The 19,243-nt window shown below is 41.2% G+C and overlaps 1 protein-coding gene across 1 annotated transcript in view; it reads right to left on the minus strand.

Annotated features, from left to right (window-relative positions):
* LOC309542643 (proprotein convertase subtilisin/kexin type 5-like) overlaps positions 1–19,243 on the minus strand; it is a gene marked incomplete at its 5' end in the record, with an annotated part of 53,844 nt that overhangs the window by 12,097 nt on the left and 22,504 nt on the right. Inside the window, 4 exons of the mRNA XM_082241454.1 lie at positions 6,029–6,262; positions 7,496–7,696; positions 10,126–10,268; positions 11,088–11,130. Of these exons, the coding sequence (XP_082097580.1) occupies positions 6,029–6,262; positions 7,496–7,696; positions 10,126–10,268; positions 11,088–11,130 (621 nt within the window). The remainder of the gene's footprint in view (positions 1–6,028; positions 6,263–7,495; positions 7,697–10,125; positions 10,269–11,087; positions 11,131–19,243) is intronic.

The following is a 19,243-nucleotide window of genomic DNA, read 5'->3' on the forward strand; positions in this document are numbered from 1 at the left end:
AGGGGCCAGTGTTGCTCGCAGCACCCCTGACCATCATTCAAGGCACCCCAGGGTGCTGCAGCACACTGGTTGAAAACCACTGAACTAGGGAGCTCAGGAGAAACAGAAGGAGTACGGCTGCTGACCGCCCCCACATCTACTGGCTGAGGCAGCTTCCTCATTCTGTTCCTATGTCTATGATATCCTTATTTATCATTAGCTAGCACAGCTGATCTTACCCTCTGTTCTCAAACTAAAACGGTAATATTCAAGGTTTGCATAATGCTTTTTCCAGCTGCAAGATTATTAGTGCTGTAATATTTCTGAGTCTCCACCAGAGGGGACTATGTACTAGGCATTGTGGCCTAGTACATGAGCACATGAGACATGAAATGCTGACCAGTCAACAATTCTATCTTCCAGTCAGATGGAAATGCTTATAAATACTTACGTTCACAGCTGCTTTTGACATTATCCATCTCTTAAACTACATTCAGATATAATTTAAAAGCGGCTGCAAATGCATCTCTGTCCCAGGGAAGACCTGAAAACTTCAATGATTTCCATGAATGTGCTTCTTCACAAGGATACAGAATCAGCTGTGCTACTTAAAAAGCTGCATATGTTGATATGATGCAAAGTTCTTGAACTCTGATGTAACCAAATATGCTTTCACTTCATTTAGTCTAGTAATACAGCAATATCTTCTACTATATCCACCTGGTCTCCCTGAATACATTTTGTCAGTAAAGGTAAAGGTAAAGGGACCCCTGACCATTAGGTCCAGTCGTGGCCGACTCTGGGGTTGCGGTGCTCATCTCGCTTTATTGGCAGAGGGAGCCGGTGTACAGCTTCCGGATCATGTGGCCAGCATGAATAAGCCACTTTTGGTGAACCAGAGCAGCGCATGGAAACGCCGTTTACCTTCCCGCCGGAGCAGTGCCTATTAATCTACTTGCACTTTGACGTGCTTTCGAACTGCTAGCTTGGCAGGAGCAGGGACTGAGCAACGGGAGCTCACCCCGTCGCGGGGATTTGAACCGCCGACCTTCTGATCGGCAAGTCCTAGGCTCTGTGGTTTAACCCACAGCGCCACCCGTGACCATATTTTGTCAGTAGTCAAAGTAATAAGTGGCAAAGCCAACAACATAATTACACCTATAGGTCCATGGGGATTAGGAATTCTACAATTTGAAATCACTAGGGCATGTGATGAACCACTGGTGGTCAACTGGATGCATATTTAATTTCTTGTAGGTCAGTGAACTGCTGCTCAGGCATTAAGCCACAGATGTATACATGTCTCAATATTATCTGGGCAAGAGTTCTTCTGATATTATGTCTATTCAAGGCAGCTAGATTGATATTATTATTAATGAATAACCACTTTTCCTAGACAACTTATTGTCTTCAACTAACAAGGAAATCCCAGTCATGTCTATTCAGAAACAAATCCTACTGCATTCAGTGGGGCTTACTGAATGCAAGGGTTGCAACGTAAAACAGTAACTTTAGATGAAGCATAGCTCAACAGACCGATAAACCAGGCAAGGTACTCTCTGTACAAAGTCCTTCATTCCACACCCGAGAAATTCCTGCGATTACTTGTACAGAGTAGATTATTGTAATCTCTTCACTCAGTACATTTACTATTATTTTCAGTGCCTGGAAACATTTCCTCTTCTGCCTCATAGGCCATAAAATACATAATATCACAATGTATAATCTCAGTGGATTGCGTGCAACCCTTCTGCCTGCAAATGGGACCTTCTTTCTCTCTTCTCCCTGTGCACTCCAATGCCCACCGTTCTCATCCAGAAGGCTGGGGGATCCCCCATAACAGATTTGGGGGTGGGGTGGAGAACTTGTGCAGGCAGAAGTCTTTGTGCTAACAGGAAAAAATCATTGGATACCATCTGATGTTCTAAAGTAACTTTTCATTCATACCAGACAGTGTGGTTCTCATGCTTTTAAACTGAAAATAAATGGAATGGTCTCAAAGAAATGTATTCTGCTCTGACTATCTCTGAAAAATGTACGCTCAGTCAGAAGCAAATCTGTTCATCAGGTGAAGAATAGTAGAGAAAGTTTACCACCTTGCAGTTGCAACACTGCAGCAATGCACACATGACTGAAAAAAGTAACCTGTTAGGTTAGAATAGCAAGTAGCATGGATGCGATCGGAATGTGCTGCCTTTACAGCCAGAGGGGGAACTGTTTATTTATTAGATCATATTCAGTTTATGGCTTTGCAAAAGCTGATACAGATATGAATACAAATGCACAGAATAGGTAACATACTTCTAAGAGATAATTCTAATTATGGAATAAGGTGTAACAGAAACAATATATACATATAATAAAATCCTAGGACCTATCCAGTCTCTGAACATATAAGTATTTATAAATCTGAGGGTCTTATAGACCTGCTGAGAATGAAATAATAACCCCAATATACATTATTTCTCAGTCTAGTTATCATACTGACAGCCACTGAACTACAACATTAATCTAACAAATTAATGTCTAAAATAAATGCACGAAACTCCATGGGGTGGGGAGTAGAATGTGTGTATATGTTGCTAGACTCCTACAATTCTACATTTTATAGGGATTTTATAAGGATTTTGTTTCAAAGATTTACCACCATTTTCTCTTGATGCCAAATCCTTTTTGACACAGTTTTCATTTTGTAAACAGATTACAAAATCAGTGGAAAGGGAGGCATGGTGATTTACACTAACGTGAGATTAGCTGGCTTCTAATACTTGAATGTACATTCGTGGCAAAAGTCAGGCTGGATGAAAACTCACATTCCCAGTCCAGGTTATTTTGGCAGAACCAAAACCAAAATGCCTTGGTGGTCAGGTCCAGAATCCAGCATGCCCCATCTTGGACTCAGGAACAGCCCAAAGTTTTTTTGTGCATTTCTAGAGATACCCAGTGTGGTATCAGATGACTGACAATCAGACCTGCACCACATTGAAGGCCTTCCCTAACATTCATAGGGCTGCTATATGTCCGTGATTTCCTAGAAATAGCCAGGATTTGTCCCTCAAAAAAGCTCAACAACTTTGCTAACAATTTTTTTTACTTGATTTTCACTTTTTGAAATAAGGCAACCCCACCTTTCAAGGGCTATGTTTGTTCCCTGGCACCTCAAGGTAGGACTGAGAAATGACTCCTGTCTGAAACCCTAGAGAGCTACTAGCAGTCTATGCAGAGTAGCTTATACTGAGCTAGATATACTAGCCATCTGTCTCCGTGCAGGGCAGAGTCCTGTGTCCCTAAGGCCTGATGACACTCGTCCCCCAAAAGGCCTCTTGTCCATGTCATTTAGGGGCTCAATGTATATGCACATTTTCATGTTTCAGATATCAACTAAAACCATATTTGTGAAGTGCAGGATTCAGCTGATAAGTCCCTCTAGCAGAAGCCAGTGCAAAGGCTCTCGCAGGACAACAAAGCCTTCTCCAGTTTCCTCCCTCTTTGCCCCCCCCATGGGCTAGGAGGGCAGGAGAACCCTGAGAATAGTGTGTGGTGGGAGGAGAGACAGTATTCAAATGATTTAAATTAATAAAAATAACATTTGCAGCAGCAGTAGCAGCTGTAACAATTTTATCTATTCAGCTATACATTATTATGACCATTTGATGTATAATATTCCTTGAAATTTTATTTTTTTAAAGAAAAAGCTCAAATTTTAAAATATATGGAGGCTGTTTTGCAGAACACATATTCTTCTGGATTTATTTCCCTTTTGCTTCAGTGACCTGACTGAAGAACATGAAAGACTGGTGATGTAGCGTGTAAGTAATCTGCCACTCTAAAGCCCTTTCAGTTTGTTAAATCTCTATTCTATTCTATTCTAGTCGAGATGTTGTGGGTTAACATACAGCGCAACAATCCCTTCACTATTATGTCTCATGGCTTCCAAAATAATTTCATCTTCTGGCGCACAAGATAAAATGCAGATGTTCTTTGTGCTACGCATACTGGCCCAGACAAATTTTTTTCTTGGCTTACACTTAAAAGTCTGAATACCAGTCAAATTCAGACTCATCATTACTTTCTATCACAGTTTATTCACAGTTTACCCTAGTGTGGAACTGAGGATGCAATACTGTAGCGGAGTTATGTTGGATGATGGGCTTTAAGATTTAGTGGAAGACTCACTGCAGTAATGCCACACCAGATACACAGTCAGCATGACAGATATGCCAGAACAACTCCCTTGAGACACCTGCAGAGTCACTCCACTAGTGAACATATGCCACATGGTGCCAGAGATATGGGTGGGATGGGGTAGCAGGCAGGAGTGGAATACTTCTTTCAAAACCCAAACAATACCCTCTCACTTCATTGCCATCCTCCCGTCAAGGGCATATTTTGATACCAACCTAAAATTTCACACTTCTTGACTTCACTGGAAAGGGGGAAACCATTTTTAAGCCATCCCTATGTCAACAACAGCCCCATCTTGTCACAACATAGTGTATGATATGTGTAGTTCTGTAACCAATCACATCACACATAATTGATATATAAACCCCACACAAGGAGACCATAATAAGCTGTGCAGCATGGGCCTCTGTCCCTAAGTGGTTCCCTTATGTTGCACACACTTAGCATTCAATATCACAGGGAACACAGGGAAGCTATGGGAAAGGGGCACTTTGATCACAGATGAAGCACTTTGCTTGGCTTCAAAACATGTGTAGAAACTTGAATTTGTTGCTAACATTTCTCTGTCTAGAACTCGAAAGGGGAGGATTTGCTGAAACAATTTTGGGAATTGGAATGCAGAAAGGGGAGGTATGGGGAAGTCGATGAAGTAAGTTTAAGGGGGGAAAGGGAGAGGAAATTATACGTGTTTGTTTGTTATTGTATGTATATTTTTGTATTGTGTGTGTTGTATGTCTTTTTAAAACTTGTGAAAACTTAATAAATATTTATTTTTTAAAAAAAATAGAACTCGAAAGGGGCCTCAGCCTTGATACTCCAGACACAAACTTCCAACACTTAAGTCCACTTCAACAACTTGGGGTGCTAGAAAAGAGCACACTGTGCAGGAAAGCAAGGGAGGTGAATACCCTTTTGCTTTGCAGGATCACACACAGTGTTTCAACATCAGAAATATATGCACAGCCACTGCATTCTGCCCCTTCTCTCCCATGGCGGGGAGGCTGAGCCAAGAACACTGGCAAAGCACTGAAGTGGCATTGCTCCCTCATCTCTCTTGCTCATGCACGCAGGTTGTGGATGTGTCTGCTATTTCCTTATGATTTTTGTATTTTTTTGCCTGTGCATTTCCCCCACCTCTCCTGGGCTGAGCATACATTAGTTCTTGCTACATACATTTAAAGCACATAGGTTCCCCCAAAGAGTACTGTGAACTGCAAAGCTCTAGTTCTTCGCACCCTTAACAAACCACAGTACCCAAGATTCTTTGCAGGAGCTCATGTGCTTTGGATATGCTTTAAATGTAAGTTGTGTACACAGTATCACAAGCTGTTTCTCTGTGTAGTGATTATGTATCTCCTCCAGATATGTCATAAAGTAAGAATAACCATGCTCTGCATATTAATTAACCCCCCACCGCCTTTCCAGTGAGCAAAGCTGGTATCCTGTTAAATGACGAAGAAAGCACATGTGCAAAAGCTGTTTGGGCATGTGATTCCTGATGCAGACAAAAATACCTTCTAGCTGTATTAGGACAAGGCAGTTTTGTTACTGTCAGGTGCACTTGACACTTGCAAGTCCTACAGGGATGCTGTTGATTCCTTGCTGATCATTACTACTCCAGTCAGAATGGCAAAATTAACACAGGTGGCATATTCCATCTGTGCTTGTAAGTCTTTTAGAGTCCATACTCAGCTGGTTACATCTTCAGGTAGATAACTTTCCCCTTAAATTCCTGTTTATAGTATTGCAGTTTTAGAGAAAAGCAGCCCTTGGGAACCTTATTCAGTGAACTCGGGAGCCCACCCTTTCCATTAAAGCCCAAGGTAGATAGTAATATTTAAAATTAGATTTTTTAAAGTCTTACATCGTTTCCAGACAATTGGGTTTTGGCGAACCTCCAGGGAAAAGGACTTCCACAACTGTGGAGCAGCCCCCGAGAACGCCTCTTTAAGTGCCCTTTCCGCCTGGATTTGGTGCACGGATGGTACCAACAAGAGATCGTTCTCGGCTGACCGTAAGGATCGTGAAGGGACATAAGGGAAGAGGTCTTTCAGGTCTGCAGAGCCCAAGCCATTGGAGGTATGCAGTTTCAGTCTCTCTATCAGTAAAATAGGATTGATAATCATTATTCATATTTATGAAACAGAATAAAAGCTGCAAGTAAGAGAAAAGTGCTACATGCCATGGTTTATTAATTATTATGTATTTAATTATTAGGTACTAATCAATCGTACAATAATATTAATGATTTCTCATTTACCTATTCATGTAATGCTATTGTTAAGATTTTTATTTTATTAAGATTACACCTTAAATTAAATTAAATTGAATTCAATACTTTTCTTAGATTTCTAAAATTATCATTATGCTCAAAACTGTGCTATATGTCAGGGTTTATTAATTATTATGTATTTAATTATTAGGTACTAATCAATCATACAATAATATTAATGATTTATCATTTACTTATTCATGTAATGCTATTGTTAAGATTTTTATTTTATTAAGATTACACTCTAAATTCAATTGAATTCAATACTTTACTACTATCATTATGCTCAAAACTGTGTTCATCTCAATGTGTACTGTATGTTTGTGGTGGTGAGGAGGGAATGTGGTTTTCAAGTGCATGTGTTCTCATTTATTTTTCCTGGATAAATCCTAACCAGGTTATGATGTGATCAAAACGTTAAACTATCAAACAATCTTGACGTACTGTTGATAGGGGAATGGAACTCAGTCAAGTGAGAGTCACTCCTGTGGTATAAAGTAGATGCAACAGTGCTGTGGTGAGTGAAGCGCTAATGATGCTCAGAGGGGTCCTCGGTCTTGCAGAGGCAGTGCAGGAAGAAGCACTCTGAGACTGTTGCTGCTGTTAAGGGGGGGGGGGGTTGACCTGTTAGAGGTTCCGGCCCCCCACTGCATTTTATACTACCATGAAATGTTCACCTTCATTCGTAAGAAACTATGTCTGTTCTTTCTGTGATGCATATAAATATTCTATTTGCATTAGTGAAGATGTAGTTTCTGCATATACACACAGAATGATACTCGTTTTGAGGCATTCAGGGTAATTCATATAACAGTTTGCTGCAGATCCACCTTCCCCTTGCATGGCGTTCAGGTCTGGTGTTAGTCGTGGGCCCTGCTGAGATAGTGGACTGCCAGAAGTTGCCAAGTGTTGATGTTGGTCCTATATAAATACAATCACTTACATTTCTATACATAAAATCTATTTGAGAGTTTGGAAAAGGATGAGGTTTCCCCCCCCAGTGGTTGTGGGCAGAGAGAAATGGGGGTGGGGGGATTCAGAGGAAGCATGGCAACATACCATTCCAGAATTTCCTATTTACTTGCTTTCTTTTGAGGTTCACACACTTTCCATGGAGTAACTGTAAAATTCCTTTGCAGCTAGTACAGTCGTTGGAGTCGAACCCTTTGCATGTTGCACAGGTCCGGTGGCATGGCTCACATTCTTCTGTGACCTCATCGCTGTAGTAACCAGCTCCACAGTCACTCACACATTTCCCATCTGGAGGAAAAATAAAAAAGCCTTTATGTCATATTGTGACTGATGCCAGCTAAGTCCTGTTATTTGGAGCATTGAAAGTAGAGAACAATGTGTGATTCAATTGCCACTAAGCAAACTGGGGCACCCTAGGAAAGTTTAGCTCTACTAGAGAATGCACAGCCCAACCTCAAGTACACAGCCAAAATATAAAACGGGGTGTATAGTGTATAGATCGGTAACATTAATATATAAAGTGTATTCCTCAATGAATGAAGCGTGTAAATGAAAATGCACAACTTTAATCTCTCCACAAATTTCAAATTGCAAGATGTTTAAAATGTCTGAAGTACCAACGTTATTGAAGTACCAAAGTTAAAACATACCAATTTGCAATTATATTGAAATCTCTATAGTGTAGATTTATAATTGGGAAATCTGGTAAAACCCAGATATATAAGGTTAAAACATGTTTAGCATATGATTATATTTGGATTTTGTCACATTTGCTGGTTATAACAGTGGAGATTTTGATATCATTGCACTTTGGTGTGTTTTAAATGCTGGCAGTTCAAATATTTTAAATATCTTTTAGATTTGAATTCTGTGGAGGGATTAAAGTGGTATGTTTTTATTTCCACATTTGTTATAATTTACAGATCTATACACTCATACCCAGGTTTGTGTTTTGGCTCTGCTACACAGCCTCCAACACAAAGTCTAGAGAAGTAAGTACTCTAAGCATAATTTCTACCTTATTACTTACAACTGCTGGCCAACTTTCAGGAGCACTCTGGTTCTCTGTTGCAGCTTGGAGTATATGAAAGTTGAAAAACTGTAAAGCAGAGCCACAACTCCACCTCCTTATAATACCCGAAGCCTGATTTTCTTAACCTCTGACCACAGAGAATCCACTTTGAATAAGATAACAAGGTCTAAATAACTTATGATAAGGGGACAAGGTCTGTACATCTGAGCCTCATAAAAGGTTCAAAGTGCATTTCACAGGTCTATACAAGTCTTGACTTCTGGAGTGTGGGCTGCATACTTGCCGGCCTGCAATTTCATAACCATACACCATAATAGGAGGCATGCGGATTATGCTACATGTTGACTTCAAAAAGTCACCTACAAAGAATGGAAGTGATATGAAACCATTTTCAGGCTAAAGTTACTTTGTGCCATTCATTCATCTCTTATATTGAACAAATTAAGTTTGCATCAACATGCTTAAAATGAAAGGCTCATTGGGAGTTTCGTTAATAAATATATATTTCCTCTTTACCCCCAAAGTAGGGGGTTGTCTCTGAATCTCATTGCTGCCATTTAAAATCCAAAGTTGATTAAAGTTTAAATGTGCAGATTTGAAGACATACCTTTGTTTGATGCTCTTGTGCTTCTAGCAGCATTATTTCCTGAACCTCCGTTTACAAGCACTTAATTAAAATGAATGAAATTTTAACCTTGAATGCTTTAGGCTTATTGAAGCAGATGTCTGGGGGTCATTCTTTTTAAAAGGTGGTTGAGAACCTACAGTCCCATAGATTTAAGACTGTAGTTAGTCTCTCTTAGGGATGAAACGATCTGCCAATTTTAGTTGTCTCAGTTTCTCATGTTTCTAATCTTCAGTTCAGTTGTCTCCATTTTTTTTAAGCCTCATGAAAATTCTTCAGGATCTTTAATGTACATTTCTCCTAATAAATATATTTTCATATGCAGTTTTGACTAATGTACACATTTTTACAAGCAATTTCTCCTAATACAGTGCATTATTTAATGCTATTTTCACAAATATTGAGTCATTCTTATGCATATTTTCTTCTAATACATACAATTTTGCAAACATTGTTTGGTTGGAGAACTGCATTGTATAATTTGGATAAGTGGGTATTTTGAAGGATGGCTATGTTTTGGTTAAGGGACGCAGGTGGCGCTGTGGGTAAAACCTCAGCGCCTAGGACTTGCCGATCGCATGGTCGGTGGTTCGAATCCCCGCGGCGGGGTGCGCTCCCGTCGTTCGGTCCCAGCGCCTGCCAACCTAGCAGTTTGAAAGCACCCCTGGGTGCAAGTAGATAAATAGGGACCGCTTACCAGCAGGAAGGTAAACGGCGTTTCTGTGTGCGGCGCTAGTGCTGGCTTGCCAGCTGCAGCTTTGTCACGCTGGCCACGCTGTCCAGTGTCTCGAGACAGCGCTGGCTCCCGGCCTATAGAGTGAGCGAGCACACAACCCTAGAGTCTGTCAAGACTGGCCCGTACGGGCAGGGGTACCTTTACCTTTACGTTTTGGTTCTCATATTGTTTGAGAAAGAGCAATTTTGACAGATTTGGCTTGAAATGGGAACTGAATGGTATTTCTGCCCCTTCCCAGTCTCTCTTAACTGAATGCACATTATGCCTTCTTGGGCAAGGCATGAAATCATTTCCCCATGTAAAATACTTGTCACCTTTCTTACCTAGAAGAAAAAACCCTTCTTTACACCAGTAACACTCATATTTGTCGCAGCTTCTGCAATTTGGTTGACACTCTATGCAAAGGAGAGACTTTTCATCATTGTACGTATTCTGAGGACAAGTTCGATAGCATTGCTGTTTGTACCTGGAGGGGAGGGAAGCATTTTTGATCATCATAATTTTCATTATGGATGGATAATGGTGCATCAAACAATTGCAATGAACAAGCATAATCCTCTCATAAATGTACTCATGTGTGGCAAGCATCTCCTCTAAAATGAGGGGTGACAATACTCAGGAATGTTTTTAAGTACAGTAGCTTAATAGTTAAGGGAGCCTTTCTCAGACTCTGCCCCATGCTCTGTCCCCGGGTTCTGTGAAGCACAACAAGCAGGTCTGTGAAGAAAACAGCTGTAATGGCAGATGATGTGTGATTTCCATTGAGCTGCAGTCATGGGGATTAAATTACTCAAGCAATTGTCCTGGAAATCCCTTCCTGTTTTCATTTCCTCACTGAGGCTTCCAAGAGTTAAAATCTCTAGCAGTGCAGGCAGGATGAAGTTGCCTATCTGCCTTCACAATGCTACACATCACTGCCAGTTACAAGAGGGGGAAGGGGAGGGGGAGGGAGGCAGCAGAAAGCTCAGGATGGTGCAGCAATGGAGCCTGTCCATCACACCCACTGTTTGCCCCTTCCCCCTTGAAGACAACTGGGTTATGTTATGCTAACCTTTGGCTCTCCAGGGGTTGCTGAGCTACTGTTCCCATCAGCCTGAGCCAGCCAATAGTCACTGATGATGGGAGCTGTAATTCAGCGTCATCTGAAGGGCTATAGATTAACCATCGCCACCCCCCATTCAAACAGCATATTCCACCCTGCTTAGCTCTGAAATATCTAAGACACTGTTGTGTTTCAGAAAATAGAGAAAGAGAGGGAAAGTGGGGAAAAGAGTAATAAACTTACATGTAATAATTATGAATGCATGATGTGCAGGCTCTTGGGTCATCTGGAATTAAAAGCAAACAACACATTGGAAACAAAATACTGTGCCAGTTTCTCATGTATCCAAATCTCAATTGGCTAAATGAACAGTGGAAAATTAAGAAATCCTTAGATAAATAGGGAATGCTATCAACATCATTGTTGTTGATGATGATGACCATTCTAATTTAAATAGCTTTGGTGAAAAATGTCTCCTCTGATATATAGTTTTTCTTTGATAGCAAGTTTTTATTGCCTGGCTTAAATTTGCTGTCACTAGAATTCTGGATACATAAAGACTTCATAAGGACTAGCCTCAAACTGTATAACTTACCTTCTTTATATCATTACATTATATCTTAAATCCACACTTGCCTTTCTTTTGAGGAACTTAAGGTGGCATACAAGGGACCGTCAACTCCATTTTATCCTCACAGTAAACCTGTGAAGTAAGTTAGGCTTCAAGATAGCGAGTTTCATGATCATGTTCACCCAGTAAGTTTCATAAGCAAGTGGGGATTTTAACCTAAGTCTCTCCAGTCTTTGTTTAACACTCCAGTCACTGCACCACACTAATATAAACTCAGGCCTATTTCTTAAGAAGACTCTGGTTCTGAAACACATAATAGTCAAAGACATATGGGAACATTGAGCAGAACAGTGCTAAATAATCACTAGTTATTTTCATGCAGGTGAAAGGTGTAAAAAACAGTTTTTCCAGAGAACAGAAAAACTACATTTCTAAATTGCTAAGATTATCAAAATTACATTGGTAGGTTGGGGACAGACTTTAGTTGTGCCCCCTTTTGATATCACAGGCATCATCTAATAGATACCTATTTCCACTTTCCCCTCCCCAAACAATGCCTAACACTTGCACTGGTGGCAGATAGGACAGCCCTCTCCTTTTGAAGCAGTTCCCACTGCACAGAGTGATCTTCACATAATGAGATTGCTTGTATAGTTAACGTTTCTTGACAGTTGGTTTCGGGCTGCAATCCTATAATACATACTGAGCTAGAAGATAGTCACCCTCTAAGTCAGAGATGTCCTTGGGTCCTCCAGATGTTGCTGGAATGCAGCTCACAGCAAACCATACCACCAGCCACAGTAGCAGACAGAGGGCCAGCACAGGAGGGCTTCCAAACACCTTGGAAGTCAGTGGGGAGCTCAGGTGTGGTGCCCATTTGACACTCCTGTTGCCATGCCCACGCCAGCTGAGCTCCCACTGTCTCCCCCCTCCCTCTCTTCCTCCCAGGAAGTGTAAGCAGCACTCAGGAGCCAGGAGAACAGAACAACTTCATCTGCCCCACCAGACACTTCTGAATGACCATGTTGGTTGGGACTGATGGGAAATGGAGACCAGAAGCATCTGGAAGGTCACATCCAACGGTATTTTTCTGACGGTACTCAGCGATACACAGTACCAACACTAACCCCCCCCCCCAATCTTCCAGTAGGGTAAATGGAGGGTTTGGAGAGCAAGCAGGCAACTGCAGCTAAAAGGGGGATTGTGAAAAGCAGGATCATTGTGAGTACCAGCACCATTTTTCTATTAAAAAAGCACTGGCACATCTTAAGTGATGGCAGTGTAGTCCCTCTAGAAGAGCAAGTCTCTCAAGAAAGACTGCTGGTTTTCAGTATTCCTGTTTGTTTGTTTTTAAAAAAAATCCAGCTACTGACATCAACACTGTAGCCCACTTTTAATGAACTATTTATTATTATTATTTTTAGGAAATATTTATAGCCCATTCTTCATCAGTGCTGATACAAGGATGGGGTACAACATAAAATAAATTATGCCACCAAATTTATACATAACCAACAGTAAAACACATGTCTTTGCATTGTGCCATCCCCAACACAAAATTCATTGTTATTGCTAACCAAAGGCCAGTTTTAAATAAGCACTCATAGAAATATTTTTGGAATTGGAAATCAAAGGGTCTTTTTAAAAATAGGACTAATTATTTCTCTCCCTGTTTCAGTTGTTATATGATTCAGCCTCATAAGGAAAAGAATTGGATGCCATAGTTCAGTTTTGTAGATTGGGACTTAACTTATACTAAGTGAGTTGATGACTGTGCAGGAATTTGAGCATGTGTGAAAGAGAACAATCTTCTGCATGTCTGCTCAGAAATAAATCTCAGCTGAGTTCACTGGGGCTTACTCCCAGGCAAAGGAGCCAGGGGCTTCACCCCCCAAAAAATATATTTGAGGGAGCCACCCCCCCCCAAGTTGATGGGCATTGCCGTTCAAATGGTCTCCATGCACCACGTCATGTGATCAATTATGCAGGGCATAATACTTGCCCCCCCCCCATATTTTATTCAAGTTGGCACATCTACTCCCAGGTAAATAGGCATTAAGACTGCAGCCAAAGTCAGGCACCACTCTGAGTTCAGTACTGGACTACATATAATTTGCTTGGAATTTGCTGTGACAATACATTTTGTATTCCCTAAACCTTATGCCAGATGTGTTAGATATTTCACTACCTTAAGGTCAGGCAGTTGAAGATTTAGAAGACATCTGAAGGCAGCCCTGTTTAGGGAAGTTTTTAATATTTTATGTTTTATTCTGTTGGGAGCTGCCCAGAGTGGCTGGGGTTATATGGGTGGGTTATAATTAATTGATTATGATTATGATTATGATTATTTATTCTTAAAGTTAAAATGATTAAAGAGCAATGACTCTTGGGGAGAACAAACTCAGAAAGACATCACCTTCTCTTATCTAATCAGGACTCACATGGTCCCTGTGGATCTCCCATAATTCTAACGTATTGTATTCAGCATTCAGTCAGGAATCTATTTTACTGTATCATCTTTCCAAGTATAGTGAATGTCTTTTTTTGAGAGAAAACCAGCTCTCTTGCCAAAAGCAATTGTTTAGAACTGTGACTGCTTTAAAGTTTGTAAACGAAAACAAGAAATTACATGAGGAAGCTGTCAGTGTGCTGCACTCAATGTTGGGGAAAATCAACCATGTGGGCATCTATAAACAACAAACTACTGTAGGACTGCAGGCGATGCTTTAGGCATACCAGGCAAATTTCAGTTCAACAGTATACTTCCACTCAAATTCAGACTCACCTCCCTATCTGTGCATCCCAGTCCTATGCATGCAGTAGGAAAGAGGCCTTACTTCGTATAACAAGGCTTATGCTTTGACATTTAACTATACTTTAATATAGTGAGAAAAAGGGGTGTGTACTAAAAATACCCAACACCTTTTCAACCTAGAAGACAACCTGCAATGAAGCTCCCAACATACTGTTTTGATTGTAGAAGTTTGCAAAACAATTCATATATACATACAGCATCAATTTAAATTTCCATTGAAATCAGAAAAATGGAGGGTAATCTGCTTTCTAGAGCAACAAGCTTTTCTCCCCCCCCCTCTAATTAAATAAGCAAAATAACTATGCACAATGACGATATAATTTCATTTATACTGTTGTGGCATTTTCTTCAAAGGTGCAAAATTGATTACTGCTTTGAACAGTTAACAGCTGAGTTGGGTTTAGGAAACATGTCATTATCTTGACTCCAGTCCTTCTTAGAGAATCAGCCTCAGAAGGCGGTACTACAGGGGCTCATTTGGATTATAAGGTGCTTCGGGCGTCCATTCTGTCCCCCATGCTGTTCAACACCTACACAAAACTGCAGGGCGAAGTCATCTAGAGCCGTCTTTCCCAATCTTGTTGGACTACAACTCCCATCATCTCTTGTGAGCAGGGTCAGTGGTGAGGGATCTTGAGAGCTGTAATCCAATGTATGGGGGCCTGAGGTTGGGAAAGGTTGGTTTAGGTTTGGGTAGGGATGGATGAATCTGTCAATCTCAGTTCCTCATGCTTAAATTCAGCTGACAACAAGGGACTGCGGGCCTCAGGCCGCTGTTAGTCAGAAGCAAAGAGTTTCGTTCATATCTTGGCTGAAGATGTGCAGGCCCATGGCAAACAAAGCAGGAAGTTATGGCTTCCGGTTTCATTTAAATCAGGAAAGTATGGTTAAAAGAGCTTTGGATGCTCAGCGCAGGATTACATGGATCTTTGACTTGGTCCAGCTGACTTCAAAATCTTCGATGGTATTTGCAAAGTGCTGCTCATGAGAGAATCAGCAGTCAAGTTTTCAGAATTCCAACTCATATGAAGCTCTCAAATGAAGTAGAACAGGAAGTATTTTGCTGCTCAAGAGAAAGGCAAGCAGCTATACAAATCTTAGGCTCTGTTTGGGGAAGGACTTATAATAAGGATAGTTTTCAGCTAAAGGGGGGGGGGGAGTTCTATAACACATGAGTTTTCCTATCTTTTTGGAAGTTTTTACATGTGAGGTTCAATGTAACTTTGAGACTCTTATGTCTGTGCATCTTACTGATGTAGAATAGAATGCAGATGAGAAATTCAAGAGTCTAGGCTTTATGATCTTGTGACAAACTCGTTATGACACAAGAGACAACACCCTTAATTTTATCTGCTAGGTCAATAGATAAGGCCAAGCTCTCCGTCTTGCTAGGTATTGTAGCTATTCATCATCAGGCATGATTTTGAGATACAGTGTCTTTTTTTTGGGGGGGGGGCTTTCTTTCCAACAGAAACCAAAATACTTTCTCCTAGTGAAAAATGTAACTGCCATAGTTCCAGCCATCAACTCATAAATGTGACAGTTGTGTCCTTTAGATGCATCATTAGCTTCTTTCAATATTCCAAAGTCATCCTTGTCTTGCTCTTTCTTTCCTATCTCTGTATAGGATGCATACGAAATGGAATCTGCAGAACCCTTTTCAAGTTATTACATCTCGCTTGCAAATATGCCTGCACTAAATACAATTTAAATTTAAAAGATGGTTTTAAGGAAAGCGGGTGGCGCTGTGGGCTAAAGCCTCAGCGCCTAGGGCTTGCCGATCGAAAGGTCGGCAGTTCGAATCCCCGCGGCGGGGTGCGCTCCCGCTGTTCGGTCCCAGCGCCTGCCCACCTAGCAGTTCGAAAGCACCCCTAAGTGCAAGTAGATAAATAGGTACCGCTTACCAGCGGGAAGGTAAACGGCGTTCCGTGTGCGGCTCTGGCTTGCCAGAGCAGCAATGTCACGCTGGCCACGTGACCCGGAAGTGTCCCCGGACAGCGCTGGCCCCCGGCCAATAAATGTGAGATGGGCGCACAAACCCCACAGTCTGTCAAGACTGGCCCGTTCGGGCAGGGGTACCTTTACCTTTACCTTTACCTAAGGAAAGGTTTTATTTGCGCCTGCATTAGCTTCTCAGAAAGACAGAGAGGAGAGATTGGGAAATTTCGCAACTGGATATTCAGCATGCCATCTAAAGACAAGGATAGGTTAAAAAGGACACAGAGAGAAGATCAGTCACCAGATGCTAAAACAAGTGCTATAAAATGTTGGTGCTAGGTCCCTAGAGGGGGAGAATGCTAACAAGGTGATCCAGATAAATGGTTTGAAGCAAGGAGTATTGAGTGCACCTAGGAATTCTGCCATGCTACTAGTAGTATGAATATAAATTTAGAACTGCAGGGTGCCTTCATGATAGCCACAGCCATACTTCCTCCCAGTCACACCCCTTCTTTAAGATTATATAAGAATGTAATTGTAGGCAATAATAATAATTAGGGATGCACTTAAATGATCAATGGAGGTCTCCATGTGTTGCCTTTCAGCTAGCTAGATCTACTATCTTCTATCATAGGCAAATGATTTGGAGTATGGCAATACTCAGAGTTATTTAAGTTGTGTTTACTTGTAGTTCCGATGCAAGAGTTGTTGAGCTTTTCTTTTGGCAAAGTTGTTGAAGGGTTAGGGTTAGGATTTTTGGAAAATCTCAGTTTTTAACCTATTTTTTCTAAAAATTCTGCCCAGACACCATTTTTGACAGGCAAATCCCAGCTATGTCCAGGAAATTCCAGACGTATGGCAGCCCTACCCTTAAAGGTTAGCTTTAGAGGAAACAGAACAGCTACTCCTCACTGTTCTTCCGATGTGCTTTCTCAAGAGTGACCCTAGGAGCCAAGCACCAGTGACTGACTCACCTCTTTTCACTCGGATTGGCTCCCATCGGCGCAAAGAGTGAGAAGACTTCTCAGTGCTTAAAAGCTTCCCTTTCATGTTGATTGGGTGGCCCTAGGACACCGGAGACAGGGATCTGCTGCAAAAATAGCAACAGGTCTTCAATGCCCCATAATCTTGGACCCCTACACTTTGGATTCTCCCACAAGTCCTACAACTGTCCTAAGCCCTCATCAAACAGCATATCTACATGCAGAGACTGGGCGGAGGAGTGGGTTTCTGTGGTTTTTTTACATAGTTTTACACTCATTGCACCTCTTCTATTCCACATATTCATCTGAAGGTGGGAACAGGAAAGCTTCATATGTACAACTCTCTGGAAAAAGCCTCACAGAAGGATATTCAGAGGTTCAGGTTGTAGGCAACCCCCTTCCCTGACACCACATTTTCACTGACTGTGGAAATAACCTCTGAGAAAAGAAACAAACCTGTTTCTGCCCAGAGTGCAGGCTGCCTCAGACCCTTTTACAGTGCAAAAACTGTACCTGCATTTTGCAAGCACCAAGCTGGCAGATTAGCAAACAAATGGTTGAGTAAGAGCACAGGAAGTTGGCAGGGGGTTGGATTAGATGACTCTCGGGGTCCCGTTCAGCTTTTCAGTTCCACGACTAAGGCATCACAGCTTCCTCCTGTCGGCCCTTATCCTGGGGTGGGTTCTCCCAGATACCAAAATATCGGCTTTCAGGAGTTTGCAACCCTGCTTGAAGATGTCTAAGCTTATCTACATTTGGAACTGTCTCTGTGTGATACTAATTGGGGTTTTTAAAAAACAAAACAAAACAAAACGAACTCTGCTTGTAACTCCAGCAGTTTGAAAATGTGTTTTCTCGGGGTCGCCCTGCTCCCATTCATTCCCAAGGCCATAGATCTTCCCAACATGTTCCTGCCAGGCTTTGTGAGCACAAAAGTAATAAAACTAGCAAATGAAACGTCTTTGAACTTCTAATTATGTACCGTATAGCAGAGCAAACCACCGAGAGTAATATAAGGGACCAAAGAACTTTGTCCATGTAGTCTGCCCATCTCTTCAGATGGTATTTGGATGGTGACTGCCAATATCAGCACAAAACATCAAGCATAAAATGAACATTTCTCTTAACTCATGGTTTATTTTTGGCATTAATAAGCTTAAACATCACAGGAAAATTTGACCTATAATGGAATTTTAAAGTTTTTTTTAAAAAAACAACAGTATTATAATATACTTCAGAGTTTTCAAAGTTATAGGAAAAACAATAACTAAAGGATAAATTAGACATGACATGGAATATCTGTGATCAGATATCCTGATGTCTTTGATTAAAAGCAGCTGCACTGAGGTGGGGGGTGGGATATGGACTGAGCTTGTGGTACTTGGTTAGGGGTTCCCTCCCCATGTCATGACAACTTGGCCCTAAGTAAAAATATAAGCAGGCTCAGATTCCTGTTCTAATTTTCATCCAGCAGTTGGAAGGAAAGGAATAAAGAGATGACATAAACAGGTTTCCTCCATTACAGCCCAACAACATATAACTTCTCCTGCTGCTGCCGTATGAAGGTTGACATACCGTAGTCCAAGAGCAATTTTTATTAGACTGTAACATACCCATAACAAAATCCCATTTCACTCTTTAGAAGCCTCTGGAATCAGAGGTATCCTATATATCAGAGGTTCTAAAACCTTTTACCCCCCAGGGCTCACATAATGACAACTGAGAATTACTGAGGCCTGCCACTCACAAAAAACGATAGTGCAGGAGAAAAAACAGTCACAAAATGGTGGCAGAGGGAGGCAGCGTTTGGCATAATAGCAGCTAGTAACTATTGACATATTTTTTTACTGATCTCCAATCCATCTTTGGAAATTGTTAATTTCTTTGCTACAGTATTGCCACTGTGGCAAGGAGTTCCATAGCTCAGCTTTCATCAAGCTATGGGCATACATTTGCTCTGGAAGTATCATCACTCAGCCTAACCAGTTAAGTCAGAATTTGATGAACCACAGGCTTTAAGCAGAGAATGTTGTTTCTTTTATATTTTTTTCCCTTTCCTACCTGTCCCCATACCCCTCAATGTATTTTTACC

The sequence above is a fragment of the Podarcis vaucheri genome (genome assembly GCF_965113315.1).
Source record: "Podarcis vaucheri genome assembly, chromosome: 11".
NCBI lineage: Eukaryota > Metazoa > Chordata > Lepidosauria > Squamata > Lacertidae > Podarcis > Podarcis vaucheri.